The 23,765-nt window shown below is 41.6% G+C and overlaps 1 protein-coding gene across 2 annotated transcripts in view; it reads right to left on the bottom strand.

The window, feature by feature from the left end:
- The window catches only part of ttc27 (tetratricopeptide repeat domain 27), a 136,709-nt gene that overhangs the window by 20,131 nt on the left and 92,813 nt on the right, over positions 1-23,765 (bottom strand). For both annotated transcript variants that reach the window (XM_014154511.3, XM_014154512.3), the window contains exons 11-12: positions 11,547-11,642; positions 8,852-8,974 (exon numbers count right to left, since the gene is read on the bottom strand). In XM_014154511.3, the coding sequence (XP_014009986.2) occupies positions 8,852-8,974; positions 11,547-11,642 (219 nt within the window). The remainder of the gene's footprint in view (positions 1-8,851; positions 8,975-11,546; positions 11,643-23,765) is intronic.

The raw sequence follows: 23,765 nt of genomic DNA, 5'->3' as shown, positions 1-23,765 counted from the left end.
TTAATCCGCCTTCCTTTGCAAATACAAAATCTGCATGGGAGCAAGATATAGGTGGCGAGCTACCAGATCATACATGGCAAAGTATTGAGCATAACCACACATTTTGCATAAGGCATGGGCTTATTCAGTTTAAGGTTTTGCACCGTCTCCATTACTCAAATGACAGATTGGCAAAAATCTACACAAATGTTGACCCCAAGTGTTTGAGATGCCACCACAGTCCAGCAACTGTGGGACACATGTTTTGGCCATGCCAATCTTTGAGTGGCCTTTGGGACACAATTTTTTAAGTATTCTCACATATGTGTAATACAACTGTTATCCCTAACCCGGTCACCGCTATTTTTGGGGAACTTCCCCTGGACTGGAATGCTACCGCGCATCAGGCAAATGCGATAGCTGCTAGCTCGCCTCATTGTCCTCTTTCACTGAAAGTCTGCAAAGCCTCCCTCCTTTATGCAGTGGGTTAAGGTGGTGATGTCATCTCTGCCTCCGGAGAAGGTTTGGTACACTGTGCATGGGTCCCGACAAAAGTTTGACCTGGTCCCCATTAATACAATACGTGTAGAGCCTGTCTTTTACTTAGTGTAACTTGCATAGTTTGGTTAGCAGTCATGTCTGTTCTAGTGGCCATTTGTGCTAATATTAATTTTTATTCAACTTTTTCCCCCATTGTTTTTGTTTCTATTACTGTTTGTTTCTGTTTTTCTTTCCTATTTAACTTACTTTTATAGATGGCTTGGTGGGTGGGTGGTTTGGAGGGAGTGGAGGGGATGGATGCATAGATGGGAGAATGAGGGGTTGCGGTTGTACTGTTTTTTGTTATATCTAAAAATGTATAAAGTTTTTGTTGGGTTTTTTTAAACAAGGAAGAGGCTGCATGAGTTGGATGTACGTTTTACACTCGCCTACCCAGCTGTGCTACGCTTAATGGAAGGGGGCAAGACAGCTTCCTCAAGTAAAACTCAGAGGACCAGAAATAAGGGCATGGATGGCATAGCTATATTGGCCGGTGAGTTCACTATGGGACAGTGTTTATGTGACACACTATCGCAAAGACACTGAAATGACAATTCTGCAAACTAATAGCTACAGTATTTAGCAGACTGTATTTATTTTCAGACTGTATAGCTACAATGCTATTTTTGTCACTGGAGGTTTAGCCAGTTGGCTACACAGTGACTGTATTCAAGTTGAGTGGTCAAATATGTCGGTAAATTAAGTAGATGGAACTAACAACCTTGAAAATATTGGAATTGATGTGATTTTATATGGGTTCATAGAACTTGTTTTCCCATTTCCTTTAATTTCTGCTTCAGTATTCTTGATTAAACAACGTATTCTAAAACTGTACCAAATAGATTACTTCCTAATTTCCAAGAGTATGACTAAAGAAGTGATAGATTGTAAAATAGGGGTTATTGCTTTGACTGGCCACGCAACAGTGGAATTATGTATAGCAGTTTAGGCTGATATGGCTGAGAAAAGCATTCGATTTAGGATGAATACGTCCTTATTCCAAGACAAAACACTTCATCTTTCCCTCAATGAAGACCTCAAGTGTTTTTTTTTCCAAACAAACATTGGTTCCACTGATAAATTGAGTAGTGTGGGAGGCCTCTAAAGCTTATGTTAAAGGCAAAATATTAGCACAAACCAGTAGAAAGAAAGAGTTGAAAAACTAGTCTCTCAAATTAAAGAGATGGAAAAAGTCACTGTTGAAACAAGTCTGTAATCTGAAGTTTCAATTACATGAGATCTATAACAAAAAGGCTGAATATGTTTGAAAGTGGTGAAAAAAACGGGTAAATGATTGACTAGACAATTGAAACAAACAGATGCCAGTTTTGTAATACCAGCTATTAAAAATGGAAGTGGGGAGGTACTGACTGGTACAAAAGATAATGTGTTTTGTGACTTTTATTTGACTCTTTACAAGTCTGAATGTAACTTACACCCAGCTAAATTGAATGCCTTCTTTTTCAAAAATAAAGCTTCCGGGGTTGTCCCCAGATCAAATAAAGGATTTGGACACTCCTATACTATAATCTGAGATAAGAACAGCCATCACCTCAATGAAGTCTGGAAAGTCACCAGGATTAGACGGCTTCCCGGCTGAGTATTATAAGAGGAATATTGACGTATTAGCTCATATTAACACAGGTGTACGCAGAAGCTCTGGAACTGGAGCAGCTACATGACACTTTTAATAAGGCACTCATTTCATTAATTCTCAAAAAGGATAGACCCCCCACTGACCCAGATTAATTGAAATTGATTGTAAGCTGCTCTCCAAAGTACTAGATGAGGCTGGAGAAGGTTTGACCTCATATTATAAGGTGGGATTTGTAAAAAGTAGAACCTCCACAGAATCTTAGACGTTTGCTTCACCTCATGTGGCTGAGTCAAAAAGAGGATACTCAGGTGGCAGCCCTTTCCCTAGATGCAGAGAAGGCATTCGATAGGTTGGAGTGCGGCTTTTTGACGTATACCCTTGAAATGTTCGGCTTGGGCCTTAGATTTATCAAGTGGGTTAAGGTATTATATTCCAATCCAAGAACAGCAGTCCTCACAAATGGTATGCTCTCTTCCTTTTTTAATTTGTCGAGGAGAACCCAGCAGGGCAGTCCTCTCTCACCTCTCCTTTTTACTCAATTTTTGGAGCCCTTGGCAGCAGCAATCAGAGCTGATTCAGGAATCAAAGGAGTGATGGGAGGTGCCAGAGAGCATAAGCTGTTTATATATGCTGAAGACATATTGTTACTTATTAGGGAATCGGCCACATCAATCCCTTTGGTTTTTGAACACAATTGAGATGTTCTCACAGATATCTGGTTATAAGATGAATTGGCAGAAGTCAGAGTCTATGCCTGTATCAAATTTATGTCCTCCTGTTGCAATTACTTCATTTCAGTTAAAATGGGTGCCGTCAGGTATTAAATAACTGGGTATAAAACGGAGCAATGAGCTACAGAATCATGCAAATTAATGTAGCCACCTCTACAAAAAAAATTAAGAATAATCTTGATAAATGGAGGTTGCTTAATCTTACTTTATGGGGCAAAATAAATACTGTTAAAATGTTTGTGGCGCCACAGTTGAATTTTGTGTCCATGATGCTCCCTGTGACCATCTCCCCCTTACTATTTAAGCAGTACAATCAAATGATTAAGGATTATCTTTGGGATGGGGAAAAAAACAGAATAAATGTCAACAAGTTATATGCTCCAAGGGATAAAGGAGGACTCGCATTACCCAATGTAGAACTATACAACATATCATTTGAAGTAGCCAAATTGGCCAGACACTGGGGCAATTACGATTCCCATTTGAGATGGACTCAGAGGTCTATCACAGCCCCGTTTAAGCATATTGAGGCATTATCACTAAAAATTATTCAGAGACAACCAACTGAAGAGGTTAACCCAATCCTTCAACATTCGAGAGGTTTGGGTTAAGATTCCTAAGATGCTTGGAATTTCCAAGTAAAAAAAACAAAAAATTCTTCCATATGGCACAACCCATCAGTTTACATAGGAAAACAACGTATCTGGGATGGTATGGCTAAGACAAAGCCTGCATGCACTAAGGGATCTATATGAGAAACGAGGGCTTATGTCCTATCAGGAGCTGAAGGAGAAATGTAATTTGCCAGATAAGGGCGATTTCTGGAAATACTTACAACTAACACGCTACTCAAACCAGACGCGGCGTGTGCGCGAGCATTGCAAAATAAATGTACACATACATGTTATTCAATCATTGCACCCACACTACTCACACGCACCAACGAGTGTCTGCGTTGCCAGGCGCTAAAATAGAAGTTGCTTCTATTTGTGACACCAAACGTGATGCAAGTCCTGCCTCTCCCATCTCATCATTGGCTTTTAGAAGCATATACCCACGTGCCACCTTCTCATTGGTTATACCCACGTGGGTGATTGAAAGATGAACTGAGATCGGTCGGTCGGTTGTGGTAATACACCTTATTATGAAAGTTAGATGGTTTATTGGCATCTAAAGTCCAAAGAAGAAAAAGCCTGGAAGGAGGAGAGATGACTAGAAACGATTCGGTTGACCGTTTTATGTGTGGATTAATTGTCGGAGTAGAGGACCTTGTGTATTTCTGGTAAAATAACTAATCAACGTTTATATCCCAGGACAAATTAGCTAGCAACAGCAAGCTTGCCAGCTAAATAAGCCAATTAGCAAGCAACTGCAAGCTATCTAGCTAAATTGCCATGCATGTTTAATGCTTTCGACCTGTCCAAATTAATATAATTGGTTGATATTTCAACCTACGTGTCGTGATTGCGTTTGGTGCGGGGGGACAAAATCACGCGGACGCACGTGCACATCCGGTTTGGGCATGGTATAAGGAGCTGCATGGGGTCTCTTATGAGTATTAACCTCCAGAGTGATGAAAACTTGTTAGAACAATATTTCATGATACCAGGAATATCACACTCTGCTTCAGTGTTATATAAAATAATCTCATATGCACAATATGGACATTGTGAGAATTTAAGATTGATTTGGCAGAGGGATCTTAATTGTGACTGAGTAGGATGTATGGAAAAATATTATTTCCAATGTAGGGTGGCGTACCAGGGATACAATGGGTAAATTTACACATTATAAGATTACTACTGGACCCCAGTTAGATTACATAAAATGGGTTTATTGCTAAATAACTTATGCTGGAAATGCAAGGGGGAAGTAGGCACCTTTCTGCATGCTATATGGGGATGTCCCATGGTGCTCCCTTTTTGGAAGGAGGTTCTTAAAAAGCTTGAAGAATGGGTGGGACAGCTTATCCCAGAGTCCCCACAGCTGTGCTTATTTACACTGCGTGCACAATTATTAGGCAAATTGTATTCCTCGGGATTCATTTTATTGTTGAACAAACACAATGCTCTCACTCAATCCAAAATGTTATTGAACCTCAATGTTTAACAAAGGAAAAGTGAGTTTTGTCTTTCTCAGGGAAATATATAAGTGTGCACAATTATTAGGCAACTATTAGTGTGCACAATTATTAGGCAACTAAATTACAAAAATAATTTCTCTCAACTCACTTGTTTATTCTCAATTTTTAGAGTAAGTGTAACAGATAAGTAACACAAAATGACAATTATATAACATTTTTGGCCTTTCAAAAATATTCAGTGACCAATATAGCCACCCTTATTTTCAATAACTGCCATGAGCCTTCCATCCATGGAGTCTGTCAGTTTCTTGATCTGTTCACAATCAATTTTCGCTGAAGCAGCAACCACAGCCTCCCAAATGCTGTTCAAAAAGGTGTATTGTCTTCCATCACTGTAAATCTCACGTTTGAGAAGGGCCCACAAGTTCTCAATAGGATTTAAGTCAGGTGAGGAAGGGGGCCAGATCATTATTCAGGCATCTTTGAGGCCCTTGCTGGCTAGCCAAGCAGTAGAGTACTTGGATGCATGTGATGGAGCATTGTCCTGCATAAAGATCATGGCCTTCTAGAATGCTGAGGACTTCTTCCTGTACCACTGTTTGACGAAAGAATCTTCCAGAAATTGGCAGTAGGTTTGGGAGTTGAGTTTCAGTCCATCTTCAACCCGAAAAGGTCCAACTACCTCATCCTCAATGATAGCAGCCCATACCAGTACCCCTCCTTCACCTTGCTGGTACCTGACTCAAAGTGGTGCCCTGTGTCCATTACTGATCCAGCCACGGGCCCATCCATTTGGTCCATCAAGAGTCACTCATTTCATCTGTCGATAAAACCTTTGAAAAATCTGTCTTCAGGTATGTCTTTGCCCAATCTTGACGCTTCAACTTGTGAACCTTATTCAGTGGTGGTCTTGTTTCAGTCTTCTTGACCTTGGCCATGTCTCTGAGCACTTGACACCTTGTACTTCTGAACACTCCAGGTAGGTTGCAGTTCTGGAATACGGTGGCACTGGAGGATAATGGGTTCCTGGTAGTTTGACGTTTAATTCTTCTCAAGTCTTTTTGCAGTTCATTTGCGCCTTTTCTTCCCCATGCGTTTTTTGCGCCCCAGTTGACTATTCGCAACAAAACGTTTGAATGTCCGGTGGTCACACCTCAATAGTTTAGCTATTTAAAGAGTGTCGCATCCGTCTGAAAGGCATTTTACATTTTTGGCTTTTCAGTGTCAGTTAAATGCCTTTTTTGGTCCATTTTACCTGAGGTAATGAGGCTGCCTAATAATTATGCACACCTTGATATAAGGTGTTATTCACTTTCGCCACACCCTCCCTCATTACACAAATACATATCACCTGAAAATGATTAAATCCAATAAGCATTCAAGTTTATATGGTTTGGAGTTCGAAAATGTGAATAGAAACAATGATAAGATCAGAATACTCACTTGCCTAATAATTGTGCACGCAGTGTATTAGGGGATATATTTATTTTACCACCAGGTATTAGCAAAGAAGAGTTTGGGCTTGCCTCAGTGGGTTTTCTTACTGCGGCTAGACTCATACGACATAACTGGAAGAGTGCAGATAGTCTGAAAATAACATGTTGGCTCAAACTCATCGTGAGAGAGAGAGAAATTACAGGAGGAAAGGGAAATGTAGTATGACATGGGAACACTTTTTGAATGATATACGGGACCCGACGTGCGGGTGAGAAGCTAGGGTATAAGTTAGAACAAATGTATGTGTAATGGGTATTTTTTTTATGCTTACATATTTATTTATTTTTATCAAAAAAATGTATTATTACTTTCTTATATTATTATTCATTTATATTTACTTGCTGTTTAGTAGTCCAACCACAGACATATGGTTGAAAGGTGCTGTCTTGTTGGGTGTTATGTTTTTGTTATTAGTGTTATGTAATGATGTAATGTCATATCGATAAATGTATAAAAAAAAACGTAAAAATAATAAATAAAAAAAACATACCATTCAGATGTTGTGAATGCGAAAATATATACTCTCTGAATCGGTTGTACGGCTGAATTACATGTACTGGGATATTCATATGTGATTTACTGCCCCATTTGTACAGAGGTGCATTAAACATTTGTCAATACAATACATTTATTTCAAATGTGGATATTTTGGACTGGGTTATACCATAACAGTTTTGTTCAATATTTTGTCTTGTTTATTTGCTGAAAGGTTTACACAGAAGCTTGTGTAATACGACAATTAGCTTCAAAACTCTAGTGGATAAACTTACATCACGTGCTCAAGACTGGCAGAAGCTCCCTTCCCCTCTCCGCTTACCTGTTTGTCCATTTTAGCTTGTTTCTTTTTTACAGGCTGCGGCTGGTTATGGCTCATTCACATTAAGCATGCATTCAGACACCGAGAGCAGGAGCAGCACGTTTAGTACAAAGACACTACTGGCTGAAATCTACCCATCTTCTCCAGACAAATGGATTGCCTAGCATTTTTTTTTATCATGTTACATGGACCGCTGGCTTTGGCCAAAGCACATAGTTTTAGAATGAAGGACTTACTTTATTGACCAGAATGCACCTCTGTAATCAGATTGGAAGACAAAACAAGCTGTAAGTCAATAACAGAGCACAAAAGCCTGCAGGCCTCGCATTCAGGGTTGGGACTGTGAGTGGGTCAGCCCTGCCCACCTGAAGGGAGTATGCTCTGTGTGCTTGTGGAATACTCATTTCTGCTCAATCTGTCGCAGCCAAACTCTGTTGATCCAGAGAGATGGATGTGGTGATGCTACAGCGAATTTATGAGAACCCTGTGAATCATGTGGAGATGTCACTTAAAAAGGTCGATGACTGAAAGGACAAGGGGTGATCGAGATGGAGAGAAAATACTTCTGTGAGAATCTGACCAAGAATGAACCAGATGTCCATTGCGTAACAGTTTGGGAGAACATCCTCAGAGCGTTTGCGGCAAATCTGGCACGGGTTTCATCAATGACTTTCATAACCACAGCAACATGGCGGAAGGTGTTACAGGGTTCTCCATTTGGCCTGGTGTGGCACTTCTGTTAGGACTTGACAGAACATCGTCTGACAGGTGCAAGAGAGCGAGAAAGCAGGTTGCCTTACCGCTGGCTCTTCCTTTTTTCTCTGCTTCATTACCTCAGTCAATTCTGACTGAGATCACTTGTAGGTCGGGCGAGAAAAAACACACCTGTGAAAACATTGAGACTTTTCCGCACCAAAAAAATTGGAAAACGATCCGCTATCAAAAAGGAGGACCAACAAAAACAAACAACTGCCATACGTCCAAATCTTTGATTCTTTATTCTCTGCCGCACTGTGGGAATCAGACTCTAAAACCAATGCCATTGGTTGCTGTTGGCCGCCCTTGTGACCTGTACTTCCAACTCCTGGTGTTCCACCATTAAGAGACCAAAGTGAACATTCAATCAGCGCCACCAAGAGGACATTGACTGAGGGACGGGGGGGCTCTGTGAGAGCGTGATCCAACCCAAACACGGCATATTTCTGTCTATCTGGAAGTGTGTTTCCCAGGGGGCCCTGGGGGGGCAGACAGGTTAATAATAACACCAGGGAAACAGAGCCAGATCTCCCTGGGACTGATGTGTCTGACAGCTGGAACGCCAGAGAACACAAACAAGTGCATAAACAGGTGCGCACCACAGACAGACAGACAGACAGAGAGGTGGAGGGAGTAGGGAGCAGAGCGAGATAGCTAGGCAATAGGGTGATAGTGGCGATATTCACTGTTCTTCCAGTGTGGGCAAGATGAGCTTCTCTCTGAGTGTGTTTGTGTGGTGCCCATGTTTAGTACGAAAATAACCTTGTCTGTTGTGTAAAGCAATGGGTATTGCATTGTCCCTGAGAACGCCAGTCACATTTTTTCTGGTGGTTGTAATGGCTGTGTTGTACCTTGCCATGCTGGCCCATCCTCTCCAGGCAGATGACAGCATCCTCCCACAGCTCCAGCTTCTCGTAGATTAGCAGGGCTGAGCTCGTGCAGCCCAGGTCTGTCAGCAGGCTGGCCAGCTGCTTCTGTAAATGTGAGAGAGGTTCGGACATGGGATAAGTCATTTCTTATTTAAACAGTAAAAAAATATATATGATGTTGATGTATGCCCCAGGAAGACCCCATTCGCAGCCCCCTGCAGGAAGACCCCCTCCTGCCACCGCTGAAAAGAATCCTGGGGGAAACACTGCATATGCATACACTCCCCGAACCATCCCAGCTCTGTCTCTGTCGGTAATGGTCCTTATCACATTCATAACAATAAATGTATTTTTTTTGGTCAAAGGATGCTTGGGAGAGTTGGTCTTCCCTAGCTGCTGTATTCAAGGGTGCAAATATGTACTGCCGTTTAGCAGTATTTAAGCTGCAGCCATCCTCCCGATTATTGTGAAAATAATAATAATAATACTGCTACAGGCCTGTTCTTAACTACACACGCAGACACACACCAGTTGTATTCATTCCAAGCTGTGGTGCCATATGCAGGGTAGTGTCTTCACCCAGGGTAGTGTCTTCACCCAGGGTAGTGTCCTTCACCCTTTTACTCTCTCCATCTCCACTATTTTGACCTCACATCTATTTCCATTATCTTGTCATCTTCACACAAGGCAACATAGGCCCTAACCTTGTACCCAAACCCTGTCTCTCGGTCCACTTAAAGAGTGGGAGCTGAACCTGGAGCACAGCCTGTCTTGTCACAGACTAAATCCTAGGTTTCTGGGTTTTATCACCTCTCGTCCTCTCCTGTGATCGCCTCCCCATCCCGTCTCAGGGGTGACGTACCACGTCCCACTGGGATGATGGACCCCATAAATCTGAATTTACCCCCGTCCCACAACCCCACTCGTCAACCACCCTAATCACGTGACCGGGGAGCCATGGGGAGCCAGGACGTGACACCAATGGCAAACGGCAGACATTTAGACGAATAGGACCCACGGCAGTGAACATGCCATTTGTGCCTCTTCACCAGTTTCCAGGAAAACTCCTGATATTGTGGTTTCAGAATCTCCCTGAAAGCAGGAAGGGCTGAGACAGACAAGAGACTGTTGAATTATATGGGGATTTATTAATTCTGTAAGCAAATCTTAAAATATGTGCTATATCTCAACCCATCTTCCTGTCCCTCCTCTCCCCACACAGCTTCTCTGTGCGCAGGCACGGCCATCATTACATGCCGGGCACGCCTCTCACTGAGGAAAAACACCACCACAGCCCACACGATTCTCTGCCTTGCTTGCACTTTCAATTCCCCAGGCGGCAATAGGGTGCCTTCAATTCCAGCTTTATTGCTGTTTGCCATTATTACATGAAGCCTGGGCGATGTATCCTGCCCCACTGATTTCTCTCTTTCCCTGTCTTTTACACTCCCTCCCTCTCAATCTCTCTACCTCTTTGTCATATCTCTTCCTCCCTCCTTTTCTTACAACCCCACAATCTCTCGCTCCCTTTCTCCCTAGCTCTCTCACCATCTCCACTCTTCTCCCTCTGTTGACTAGGCCCGTGCCTTTAAATATACACTACCGTTCAAAAGTTTGGGGGTCACTTAAAAATGGCCTTGTTTTTTGTCCATTAAAATAAAATCAAATTGATCAGAAATACAGTGTAGACATTGTTCATGTTGTCAGTCTATTCTTGTTCTGAGAAATGAAGGCTATTCCATGAGAGAAATTGCCAAGAAACTGAAGATCTCGTACAACGCTGTGTACTATTCCCTTCACAGAAATGTGAAGGGAAAATGTGAGCAAATTACACCGCTCAAAACACCTTAGCTGATACAAGGAAGGAGAAATTGACTGGGCCAAGACAGGTGCTACAACAGAAATAAACACATCCATGGTCAACAAACCATCTTTCTGCTTGCTACAAATACAGAATAACAAAAAGGCTAATCCCTCACTCTTCATCTCCCGGAATATATACACAGACCGAGAAAGCAGACAAGCCTTACATGTAACACCATATAAAGACTACCAGGTTGATGCAGCTTCTACCCTGAGGGGGACTAACTGTCTGGTAGTTGGAGGACAAAGACGTACTGTTTTAGTGGCCATCCTGCAGTGGAGGCGGCCATCAGGTGGCCTTTGGCTGGAAAGCAGCCGGCGCTAACAGGGAGCTTCAGCCTGACAGATATATTGTCTGAATGCCAAGTGTCCAGATTAGATCAAGGCTCTGACGCACTAAATCACATATAACCAAACGTGTGGTGATAGATGAGACTCCTCTGGGGACAACGCGGTAGTGGACCTCGGGCAGGAGGTCGAGAGGACAGTCACAAAGCAAGGGCAGCATCCTTCAAGTCTCGGACTACCGTCAAAGGTGTGGGAGTTCAAAGAGTCGGCCAAGCGGATGGGTCCCATCCTTTTCTCCTGAATTAGTGTTCACTCATATAACCCTGATGTAAATAATTGTTTAATCATGACCATGACTTCCAATGGGTCAAGTCATAAGTCAAAGCTTTGATGGAAGACATTGGTCTGTGTGGTACTTCAGTTAGTGAGTCGGCCCTTAAAATGAAGTTCACAATCACAGTGGAGCGAAACCAATTCATAAATCAGAAACCCAATCAGCAGTGACGGGGTAATGATGGGGTGTTACCTGGACGGCCCATCTGGGAGGAGCCTGGCAGCAGTAGAAGAGTTTCAGACGCTCCGTCACAGGACAGCTCTTCTCCTCAAAGTAATCCACTATAGTCTGGAAGAGAGGAGAGACATCCAGCATCAACTAGAGTCATACCCAGGCAAAGCCTCATTACTAAACCCCAAAAATGACACATTTAAACTGCAAAATTGGTAGAGCAAGTCAAGAGCAAATTGAAATGTACTGATTGAGATGTGAGTGCAACAGGTCTAAAAGACCATTGATTGACAGTGTCCAACCCTGATATCTGGTTGAGTTCTGTGTTTTGTCTCAATCTGTGTTGTACGGGTTGTTAGGTACTCAATGAACACTGTCTGAGGGCCTCCAGGAAGACAAGGTATAAACAGTAAACAACTCTCACAGTCACGCCAAATGAGCCACTGCTGGATGCTATCCCATTGTTATTGTCTCATTCTGTCTCATTTTATCAGCGGGCCGTCACGCAGAGCAACAACTCACATTCTGCTTGCCATCTGAGAGGAGATATTTGTCTGTGCCTAAAATTGGGCTTGACTCACAGTGATGTCTAACAACAATGATCCAATACCATGGCTCATAAACCTCAACCTAACAGCAAATCCCAGACTAGGACTGAGTCCTGTCGTTATGGCTGGGTTGGGTGGTGTTATCTGTGGGACTTGGACAGGGCCCAGCCTCCTGTAATGAAATGTGGATCCCGACCACCCAGGATAAAATTAATTATTAACAGTGGATGGAGTTTGGCAGCTGGGATGTGATTGGCCTCCTTGCATAGGAAATGAAGAGGGAAGAGGGTGGGTAAGAGTGTAACAGGACATATTTTACAGTTTGGGATGGAGAAAATCCAGAGAGGTGAGTCACAGTGATTACATTTTCTGGTAACGAGGCCAGACAAAAAACACAGACACACACACACACTCGGACAAAACGCAGAATGACACAAGCAAAAACACTAACAAATAGACAGACGCCAACACAATCAGGGAGACGAGGGGATAAAAAGCTTTCCTTACGTTTTAAACTCAAAGACAAATCCAATGCCCGGCCATAACGCGTTGATGTCAAACAGACTGCTTCAGATGAATACTGATCTAATTCCCTATAGACCATTACTACTCTGCCCACATGATTGTCATCAATGTTCATCTTCTGTCTCTGTCAGTTTAATGGGAGTTTGGGGAAGTTGTCTTTACCAATATCTAAATCCTGTCAACAAGCAACAGCAGATCCTCTCTGGAAATCGGTAACATCTAAACAAACCTTGTCAACGAATGAGAACGCCCAGTAAACCATTAGGAGTAAATCTGTGAGTGACGCAGTGTGTCAAAACAGGTAGCCTGCAGAGTGGGAGATGGCGCACAGCAAGTGCAAGAGCTGTAAGAAGTCACCAGAACAAGGAATTTAATAGGGCTGTCTATTCATGCCAAAACAAACAGCCTTTACACTTGTGTTTGAGTGCAAACGTTCGGTCTTCCAGGTAGATGTAAATGCTCTCTTTTGTTAAAGCGAAACATTGCACAAAACCAACTAGACATTGATAAAATTACATTTTTGCTTGCTTAATGGTGCTCTAATTTGATAATGCATGCAGTTGGGTTCTGTCCTTTATAGATTCCTGAAGACTTTTGTACCCTCCCCACAAAGAGTTTCTAAGATTGAAAGGGTAGCACATCCAAGTGACTTACAGGGCTGTTGCAAAAAAAAACGGCTAGGACTCCATCCAATTGGCGACATGCAAATATTCTAAAAACCTCATAAAAACAATATGCATATTTTCCCCACCAGAGAGGTGTCTCCAACAAATTCACTTGTTGCTGATAGAAGGCTGTGCGTGGGGATGTAGTGAATGTAAAAACTACTTCTGCTGTTAAAATAAAAAAATACATTTCCAGTTGGCTTGGTGTAATCTGTTTCCCTTAACGGCAAGCAAGGTTTGTTTGAAAGCAGAGTGCGGATGACTAATAAATTGTGTTTCTCCACGGCCAGGGTATATATACTCAAAGCACAAACAGCGGTTGGCATTTGATGAACTCTGGTAGACCAGAGGCCCTACAGAGAGAGAGCCACAGGCTACGGGGGAGTAGTTCAGAGAAGATGAGAGGAGGTGGGGGAGATTGGTGAGTAAAAACATCCCGATTGACTGAACTGAGTTCCAAGTTGCTCTGTGAACACAATTATAGCAGATGGTGAAAGTATATTGAATGAGTAAACCATAAATTATTGATTTTATACAACTGCACAAGGAAGGAAAACACCCCATCTGACAGGTTGCAGAAATACAACGTTTGCAATCAGAATAAGACCAGTACACTTTTGATACCCATGTTGAGATTGAACAAAATGTACCATATCTGGAGAGCCATTTACAGTTGAAGACAGAAGTTTAATTACACTTAGGTTGGAGTCATTAAAACTAGTTTTTCATCCACTGCAAAAATTTCTTGTTAACCTCTCTAGGGTAGGGGGCAGTATTTTCACATCCGGATAAAAAACGTACCCGATTTAATCTGGTTATTACTACTGCCCAGAAACTAGAATATGCATATAATTGTTTGATTTGGATAGAAAACACCCTAAAGTTTCTAAAACTGTTTGAATGGTGTCTGTGAGTATAACAAAACTCATATGGAAGGCCAAAACCTGAGAAGATTCTGTACAGGAAGTGCCCTCTCTGACCATTTCTTGGCCTTCTATACTCTCTTTATCGAAAACAGAGGATCTCTGCTGTAACGTGACACTTTCTAAGGCTCCCATAGGCTCTCAGAAGGCGCCAGAACGTTGAATGATGACTTTGCAGCACCTGCCTGAAAAACAGTAGCGCATTTGGATAGTGGTCGATCTGAGAACAATGAGACGGGTGCGCACGTGAAGAGGCCATTTTACATTTTCAGTCTTTGAACGAAAAAGACGTCTCCCGGTCGGAATATTATCGCTATTTTACGAGAAAAATCGCATAAAAATTGATTTTAAACAGCGTTTGACATGCTTCGAAGTACGGTAATGGAATATTTTGAATTTTTTTGTCACGATACGTGTCCGCGCGTCACCGTTCGGATAGTGTCTTGAACGCAAGAACAAAACAGAGGATATTTGAACATAACTATGGATTATTTTGAACCAAAACAACATTTGTGGATGAAGTAGAAGTCCTGGGAGTGTATTCTGACGAAGAACAGCAAAGGTAATCCAATTTTTCTTAGTTTGGTGAGTGTCAAATTAGCTAGCCTGTGATGGCGAGCTATCTACTCAGAATATTGCAAAATGTGCTTTTGCCGAAAAGCTATTTTAAAATCGGACACCGCGATTGCATAAAGGAGTTCTGTATCTATAATTCTTAAAATAATTTGTTTTTTTGTGAACGTTTATCGTGAGTAATTTAGTAAATTCACCGGAAGTTTTCGGTATGTTTGCTAGTTCTGAACGTCACATGCTAATGTAAAAAGCTGGTTTTTGATATAAATATGAACTTGATTGAACAAAACATGCATGTATTGTATAACATAATGTCCTAGGAGTGTCATCTGATGAAGATCATCAAAGGTTAGTGCTGCATTTAGCTGTAGTTTTGGTTTTTGTGACATTATATGCTAGCTTGAAAACTGTGTGTGTGATTATTTCTGGCTGGGTACTCTCCTGACATAATCTAATGTTTTGCTTTCGTTGTAAAGCCTTTTTGAAATCGGACAATGTGGTTAGATTAACGAGAGTCTTGTCTTTAAAATGGTGTAAAATAGTCATATGTTTGAGAAATTGAAGTAATAGCATTTCTAAGGTATTTGAATATCGCACCACTCGATTCCACTGGCTGTTGACTAGGTGGGACGATTTCGTCCCACATACCCTAGAGAGGTTAACAAACTATAGTTTTGGCAAGTCGGTTAGGCCATCTACTTTGTGCATGACAAGTAATTTTTCGAACAATTGTTTACAGATTACCGTAAATTCCGGACTATAAGTCGCAACTTTTTTCCCACGCTTTGAACCTCGCCGCTTAAACAATGACGCGGCTAATATATGGATTTTTCCCGCTTAAACATTTTTTTTCCCCAAAAAAACACATTCTGTGACGTGCTCAGTTTTTTGGAGGCATGAAGCTTTCATTAGACCAATGAAATTGCCGAACGGGTAAAGGTCAAACAACTTTTTTGTTTACTGTTTAGATTAAATCGAGCGCTCTCAAACTTCCCATCATTCTGATTAGGGTAGTCATTTTGTCACCCTCATCATGGCAAAGACACGGAGAAATGCATATGGCGGTGTTCGCTTTAGCAATCTCACTAGTATAAAGACCTCCTCCATTCCTGCCATTATTGAAAGAGATTGTGATACCTCACATCTCAAAATTGGGTTACTTAATGTTAGATCCCTCACTTCCAAGGCAGTTATAGTCAATGAACTAATCACTGATAATAATCTTGATGTGATTGGCCTGACTGAAACATGGCTTAAGCCTGATGAATTTACTGTGTTAAATGAGGCCTCACCCCCTGGTTACATTAGTGACCATACCCCCCGTGCATCCGGCAAAGGCGGAGGTGTTGCTAACATTTACGATAGCAAATTTCAATTTACAAAAAAAAACAACAACAATGACGTTTTCGTCTTTTGAGCTTCTAGTCATGAAATCTATGCAGCCTACTCACTCACTTTTTATAGCTACTGTTTATAGGCCTCCTGGGCCATATGCAGTGTTCCTCACTGAGTTCCCTGAATTCCTATCGGATCTTGTAGTCATAGCAGATAATATTCTAATTTTTGGTGACTTTAACATTCACATGGAAAAGTCCACAGACCCACTCCAAAAGGCTTTCGGAGCCATCATCGACTCAGTGGGTTTTGTCCAACATGTCTCTGGACCTACTCACTGCCACAGTCATACTCTGGACCTAGTTTTGTCCCATGGAATAAATGTTGTGGATCTAAATGTTTTTCCTCATAATCCTGGACTATCGGACCACCATTTTATTACGTTTGCAATTGCAACAAATAATCTGCTCAGACCCCAACCAAGGAGCATTAAAAGTCGTGCTATAAATTCTCAGACAACCCAAAGATTCCTTGATGCCCTTCCAGACTGCCTCTGCCTACCCAAGGACGTCAGAGGACAAAAATCAGTTAACCACCTAACCGAGGAACTCAATTTAACCTTGCGCAATACCCTAGATGCAGTTGCACCCCTAAAAACTAAAAACATCTGTCATAAGAAACTAGCTCCCTGGTATACAGAAAATACACGAGCTCTGAAGCAAGCTTCCAGAAAATTGGAACGGAAATGGCGCCACACCAAACTGGAAGTCTTCCGACTAGCTTGGAAAGACAGTACCGTGCAGTATCGAAGAGCCCTTACTGCTGCTCGATCATCCTATTTTTCCAACTTAATTGAGGAAAATAAGAACAATCCGAAATGTCTTTTTGATACTGTCGCAAAGCTAACTAAAAAGCAGCCTTCGCAAATGGAGGATGGCTTTCACTTCAGCAGTAATAAATTTATGAACTTCTTTGAGGAAAAGATCATGATCATTAGAAAGCAAATTACAGACTCCTCTTTAAATCTGGGTATTCCTCCAAAGCTCCATTGTCCTGAGTCTGCACAACTCTGCCAGGACCTAGGATCAAGGGAGATACTAAAGTGTTTTAGTACTATATCTCTTGACGCAATGATGAAAATAATCATGGCCTCCAAACCCTCAAGCTGCATACTGGACCCTATTCCAACTAAACTACTGAAAGAGCTGCTTCCTGTGCTTGGCCCTCCTATGTTGAACATAATAAACGGCTCTCTATCCACCGGATGTGTACCAAGCTCACTAAAAGTGGCAGTAATAAAGCCTCTCTTGAAAAAGCCGAATCTTGATCCAGAAATTATAAAAAACTATCGGCCTATATCGAATCTTCCATTCCTCTCAAAAAAAATTGAAAAAGCTGTTGCACAGCAACTCACTGCCTTCCTGAAGACAAACAATGTATACGAAACGCTTCAGTCTGGTTTTAGACCCCATCATAGCACTGAGACTGCACTTGTGAAGGTGGTAAATGACCTTTTAATGACGTCAGACCGAGGCTCTGCATCTGTCCTCGTGCTCCTAGATCTTAGTGCCGCTTTTGATACCATCGATCACCACATTCTTTTGGAGAGATTGGAAACCCAAATTGGTCTACATGGACAAGTTCTGGCCTGGTTTAGATCTTATCTGTCGGAAAGATATCAGTTTGTCTCTGTGAATGGTTTGTCCTCTGTCAAATCAATTGTAAATTTAGGTGTTCCTCAAGGTTCCAGTTTTAGGACCACTATTGTTTGCACTATATATTTTACCTCTTGGGGATGTCATTCGAAAACATAATATTAAATTTCACTGCTATGCGGACGACACACAGCTGTACATTTCAATGAAACATGGTGAAGCCCCAAAATTGCCCTCGCTAGAAGCCTGTGTTTCAGACATAAAGAAGTGGATGGCTGCAAACTTTCTACTTTTAAACTCGGACAAAACAGAGATGCTTGTTCTAGGTCCCAAGAAACAAAGAGATCTTCTGTTGAATCTGACAATTAATCTGGATGGTTGTACAGTCGTCTCAAATAAAACTGTGAAGGACCTCGGCGTTACTCTGGACCCTGATCTCTCTTTTGAAGAACATATCAAGACTGTTTCAAGGACAGCTTTTTTCCATCTACGTAACATTGCAAAAATCAGAAATTTTCTGTCCAAAAATGACGCAGAAAAATTAATCCATGCTTTTGTTACTTCTAGGCTGGACTACTGCAATGCTCTACTTTCCGGCTACCCGGATAAAGCACTAAATAAACTTCAGTTAGTGCTAAATACGGCTGCTAGAATCCTGACTAGAACCAAAAAATTTGATCATATTACTCCAGTGCTAGCCTCCCTACACTGGCTTCCTGTTAAGGCAAGGGCTGATTTCAAGGTTTTACTGCTAACCTACAAAGCATTACATGGGCTTGCTCCTACCTATCTTTCCGATTTGGTCCTGCCGTACATACCTACACGTACGCTACGGTCACAAGACGCAGGCCTCCTAATTGTCCCTAGAATTTCTAAGCAAACGGCTGGAGGTAGGGCTTTCTCCTATAGAGCTCCATTTTTATGGAATGGTCTGCCTACCAATGTGAGAGACGCAGACTCAGTCTCAACCTTTAAGTCTTTACTGAAGACTTATCTCTTCAGTAGGTCCTATGATTAACTATAGTCTGGCCCAGGAGTGTGAAGGTGAACGGAAAGGCTGGAGCAACGAACCGCCCTTGCTGTCTCTGCCTTGCCGGTTCCCCTCTTTCCACTGGGATTCTCTGCCTCTAACCCTTTTACAGGGGCTGAGTCACTGGCCTACTGGTGTTCTTCCATGCCGTCCATGGGAGGGGTGCGTCACTTGAGTGGGTTGAGTCACTGACGTGGTCTTCCTGTCTGGGTTGGCGCCCCCCCCCCCCCTTGGGTTGTGCCATGGCGGAGATCGTTGTGTGCTATACTCGGCCTTGTCTTAGGACGGTAAGTTGGTGGTTGGAGACATCCCTCTAGTGGTGTGGGGGCTGTGCTTTGGCAAAGTGGGTGGGGTTATATCCTGCCTGTTTGGCCCTGTCCGGGGGTATCATCGGATGGGGCCACAGTGTCTTCTGATCCCTCCTGTCTCAGCCTCCAGTATTTATGCTGCAGTAGTTTATGTGTCGGGGGGCTAGGGTCAGTCTGTTACATCTGGAGTATTTCTCTTGTCTTATCCGGTGTCCTGTGTGTATTTAAATATGCTCTCTCTAATTCTCTCTTTCTCTCTTTCTGTCTTTCTCTCGGAGGACCTGAGCCCTAGGACCATGCCTCAGGACTACCTGGTATGATGACTCCTTGCTGTCCCCAGTCCACCTGGCCGTGCTGCTGCTCCAGTTTCAACTGTTCTGCCTGCGGCTATGGAACCCTGACCTGTTCACCGGACGTGCTTGTTGCACCCTCGACAACTACTATGATTATTATTATTTGACCATGCTGGTCATTTATGAACATTTTAACATTTTAACATTTTGACTATGTTCTGTTATAATATCCACCCTGCACAGCCAGAAGAGGACTGGCCACCCCTCATAGCCTGGTTCCTCTCTAGGTTTCTTCCTAGGTTTTTGGCCTTTCTAGGGAGTTTTTCCTAGGGAGTTTTTCCTAGCCACCGTGCTTCTTTCACATGCTATGCTTGCTGTTTGGGGTTTTAGGCTGGGTTTCTGTACAGCACTTTGAGAATATCAGCTGATGTACGAAGGGCTATATAAAAATAAATTTGATTTGATTTGATATGATGCAGCTTTCAAGTTGAAGGCGATTGATCTGGCTGTTGGAAAAGGAAATAGAGCTGCTGCACGGGAGCTTGGTTTTAATGAGTCGATAAGACGTTGGAAAAAGCAGAGTGAGGAATTGACTCAGTGCAAAAAGACAACTAAAGCTTACTGCTCATTTTTTCTTTTTTGTTACAAGCCGTGTTTCGTTAACCTGTTGGGTCTAGGGGGCAGCATTTGCACGTCTGGATAAAAAAAATGTACCCGATTTAATCTGGTTACTAATCCTACCCAGTAACTAGAATATGCATATACTTATTATATATGGATAGAAAACACTCTAAAGTTTCCAAAACTGTTTGAATGGTGTCTGTGAGTATAACAGAACTCATTTGGCAGGCAAAACCCTGAGACATTTTCTGACAGGAAGTGGATACCTGATGTGTTGTATTGACTTTCAAGCTATCCCATTGAAAAACACAGGGGTTTAGGAATATTTTGGCACTTCCTATTGCTTCCACTAGATGTCACCAGCCTTTACAAAGTGTTTTGAGTCTTCTGGAGGGAGATCTGACCGAACAAGAGCCATGGAACGGTGATGTCCCATTAGACACCTGGCGCGCTACTTCATGTTGGGTACCCTCGTTCCAATACGTTATAAAAGGCTATGCATTCGTCCACCTTGAATATTATTCATGTTCTGGTTAAAAAAGGCCCTAATGATTTATGCTATACAACGTTTGACATGTTTGAACGAACGGAAATATATTTTTTCCCCTCGTTCACGACGAGAAGTCCGGCTGGCTTACATCATGTGCTAACGAGACGGAGATTTTTGGACATAAATGATGAGCTTTTTTGAACAAAACTACATTCGTTATGGACCTGTGATACCTGGAAGTGACATCTGATGAAGAGAATCAAAGGTAATGGATTATTTACATAGTATTTTCGATTTTAGATCTCCCCAACATGACGTCTAGTCTGTATCGCAACGCGTATTTTTCTGGGCACAGTGCTCAGATTATTGCAAAGTGTGATTTCCCAGTAAGGTTATTTTTAAATCTGGCAAGTTGATTGCGTTCAAAAGATGTAAATCTATAATTCTTTAAATGACAATAGAATATTTTAACAATGTTTTCTAATTTTAATTATTTAATTTCTGACGCTGACTTGACTGCCGGTTATTGGAGGGAAACGATTTCCTCAACATCAATGCCATAGTAAAACGCTGTTTTTGTATATAAATATGAACTTGATAGAACTAAAAATGCATGCATTGTCTAACATAATGTCCTAGGAGTGTCATCTGATGGAGATTGTAAAAGGTTAGTGCATCATTTTAGCTGGTTTTATGGTTTTGCTGACCCTGTCTTTGACTTGACAAAACATTACACACAACTCTTGTAAATGTACTGTCCTAACATACTCTAAATTTATGCTTTCGCCGTAAAACCTTTTTGAAATCGTAAAACGTGGTTAGATTAAGGAGATGTTTATCTTTCAAATGGTGTAACATAGTTGTATTTTTGAAAAATTTGAATTTTGACATTTATTTGGATTCAAATTTGCCGCTCTTGAAATGCACCTGCTGTTGATGGAGTGCACCACAGGTGGCACGCTAGCGTCCCACCTAGCCCCAAGAGGTTAACCTGTTAGGGCTAGGGGGCAGTATTGACACGGCCGGATAAAAAACGTACCCGATTTAATCTGGTTACTACTCCTGCCCAGTAACTAGAATATGCATATAATTATTGGCTTTGGATAGAAAACACCCTAAAGTTTCTAAAACTGTTTGAATGGTGTCTGTGAGTATAACAGAACTCATATGGCAGGCCAAAACCTGAGAAGATTCCATGCAGGAAGTGGCCTGTCTGACAAGTTGTGTTTCATCTTGGCTCTTTTTATTGAAGACTGAGGATCTTTGCTATAACGTGACACTTCCTACGGCTCCCATAGGCTCTCAGAGCCCGGAAAAAGCTGAACGATATCGAGGCAGCCTCTGGCTGAAACACTTTATCGCGTTTGGCAAGTGGCCGATTAGAGTACTATGGGCTTAGGCGCGTGCCCGAGTCAACCCCATGCTTTATTTTCTTTCGTCTGTTTACCTAAACGCAGATTCCCGGTTGGAATATTATCGCTTTTTTATGAGAAAAATGGCATAAAAATTGATTTAAAAAGTGGTTGACATGCTTCGAAGTACGGTAATGGAATATTTAGAAATTCTTTGTCACGAATTGCGCCATGCTCGTCACCCTTATTTACCCTTTCGGATAGTGTCTTGAACGCACAAACAAAACGCCGCTATTTAGATATAACTATGGATTATTTTGAACCAAACCAACATTTGTTATTGAAGTAGAAGTCCTGGGAGTGCATTCTGACGAAGACAGCAAAGGTAATAACATTTTTCTTATAGTAAATCTGACTTTGGTGAGGGCTAAACTTGCTGGGTGTCTAAATAGCTAGCCCTGTGATGCCGGGCTATCTACTGAGAATATTGCAAAATGTGCTTTCACCGAAAAGCTATTTTAAAATCGGACATATCGAGTGCATAGAGGAGTTCTGTATCTATAATTCTTAAAATAATTGTTATGCTTTTTGTGAACGTTTATCGTGAGTAATTTTGTACATTTACCGGCAGTGTTCGGTGGGAATGCTAGTCACATGCTAGTCACATGCTAATGTAAAAAGCTGGTTTTTGATATAAATATGAACTTCATTGAACAAAACATGCATGTATTGTATAACATAATGTCCTAGGGTTGTCATCTGATGAAGATCATCAAAGGTTAGTGCTACATTTAGCTGTGGTTTGGGTTTATGTGACATTATATGCTAGCTTGAAAAATGGGTGTCTGATTATTTCTGGCTGGGTACTCTGCTGACATAATCTAATGTTTTGCTTTCGTTGTAAAGCCTTTTTGAAATCGGACAGTGTGGTTAGATTAACGAGAGTCTTGTCTTTAAAATGGTGTAAAATCATAAAAGTCATATGTTAAAGTCATAAAGTCATATGTTTGAAAAATTGAAGTTTTTGCGTCCCACCTAGCCCATAGAGGTTAAAGCCTATTTATTTTTGTTACAAGCCGTGTTTCGTTAAAGCCTGTGTAAAGTTCATTTGTTTCAATGTACCGGTAGGCACCTGCGGCTTATAGACATGTGCAGCTTATTTATGTTCAAAATAATATTTTTTTTTAAATTCAGTGGGTGCGGCTAATATTCAGGTGCGCTTAATAGTCCGGAAATTACGGTATTTGACTTATAATTCACTGTATCACAATTCCAGTGAGTCAGAAGTTCACATACACTAAGTTGACTGTGCCTTTAAACAGCTTGGAAAATTCCAGAAAAATGTCATGGCTTCTGATTAGAGGTCGGCCGATTATGATTTTTTCCGACGCCGATACCGATTATTGGAGGACCCGAAAAAAGCCAGCGCTGATTAAATCGGCCGATTTTTGATTATTTATTTGTAATAATGGCAATTACAACAATACTGAATGAACACTTATTTTAACTTAATATAATACATCAATAAAATAAATTTAGCCTCAAATAAATAATGAAACATGTTCAATTTGGTTTAAATAATTCAAAAACAAAGTGTTGGAGAAGTAAAAGTGCAATATGTGCCATGTAAAAAAGCTAACATTCAAGTTCCTTGCTCAGAACATGAGAACATATGAAAGCTGGTGGTTCCTTTGAACATGAGTCTTCAATATTCCCAGGTAAGAAGTTTTAGGTTGTAGTTATTATAGGAATTATAGGACTATTTCTCTCTATACGATTTGTATGTCATATACATTTGACTACTGGATGTTCTTATAGGCACTTTAGTATTGCCAGTGTAACAGTATAGCTTCCGTCCCTCTCCTCGCTCCTACCTGGGCTGGAACCGGGAACACATCGACAACAGCCACCCTCGAAGCAGC

This window comes from Salmo salar, chromosome 18, assembly GCF_965601325.2.
Source record: "Salmo salar chromosome 18, fSalSal1, whole genome shotgun sequence".
NCBI classification, from domain to species: Eukaryota; Metazoa; Chordata; class Actinopteri; order Salmoniformes; family Salmonidae; genus Salmo; species Salmo salar.
Note: the sequence above shows the minus strand (reverse complement) of the source record. Positions and strands in the feature narration are given on the sequence as shown.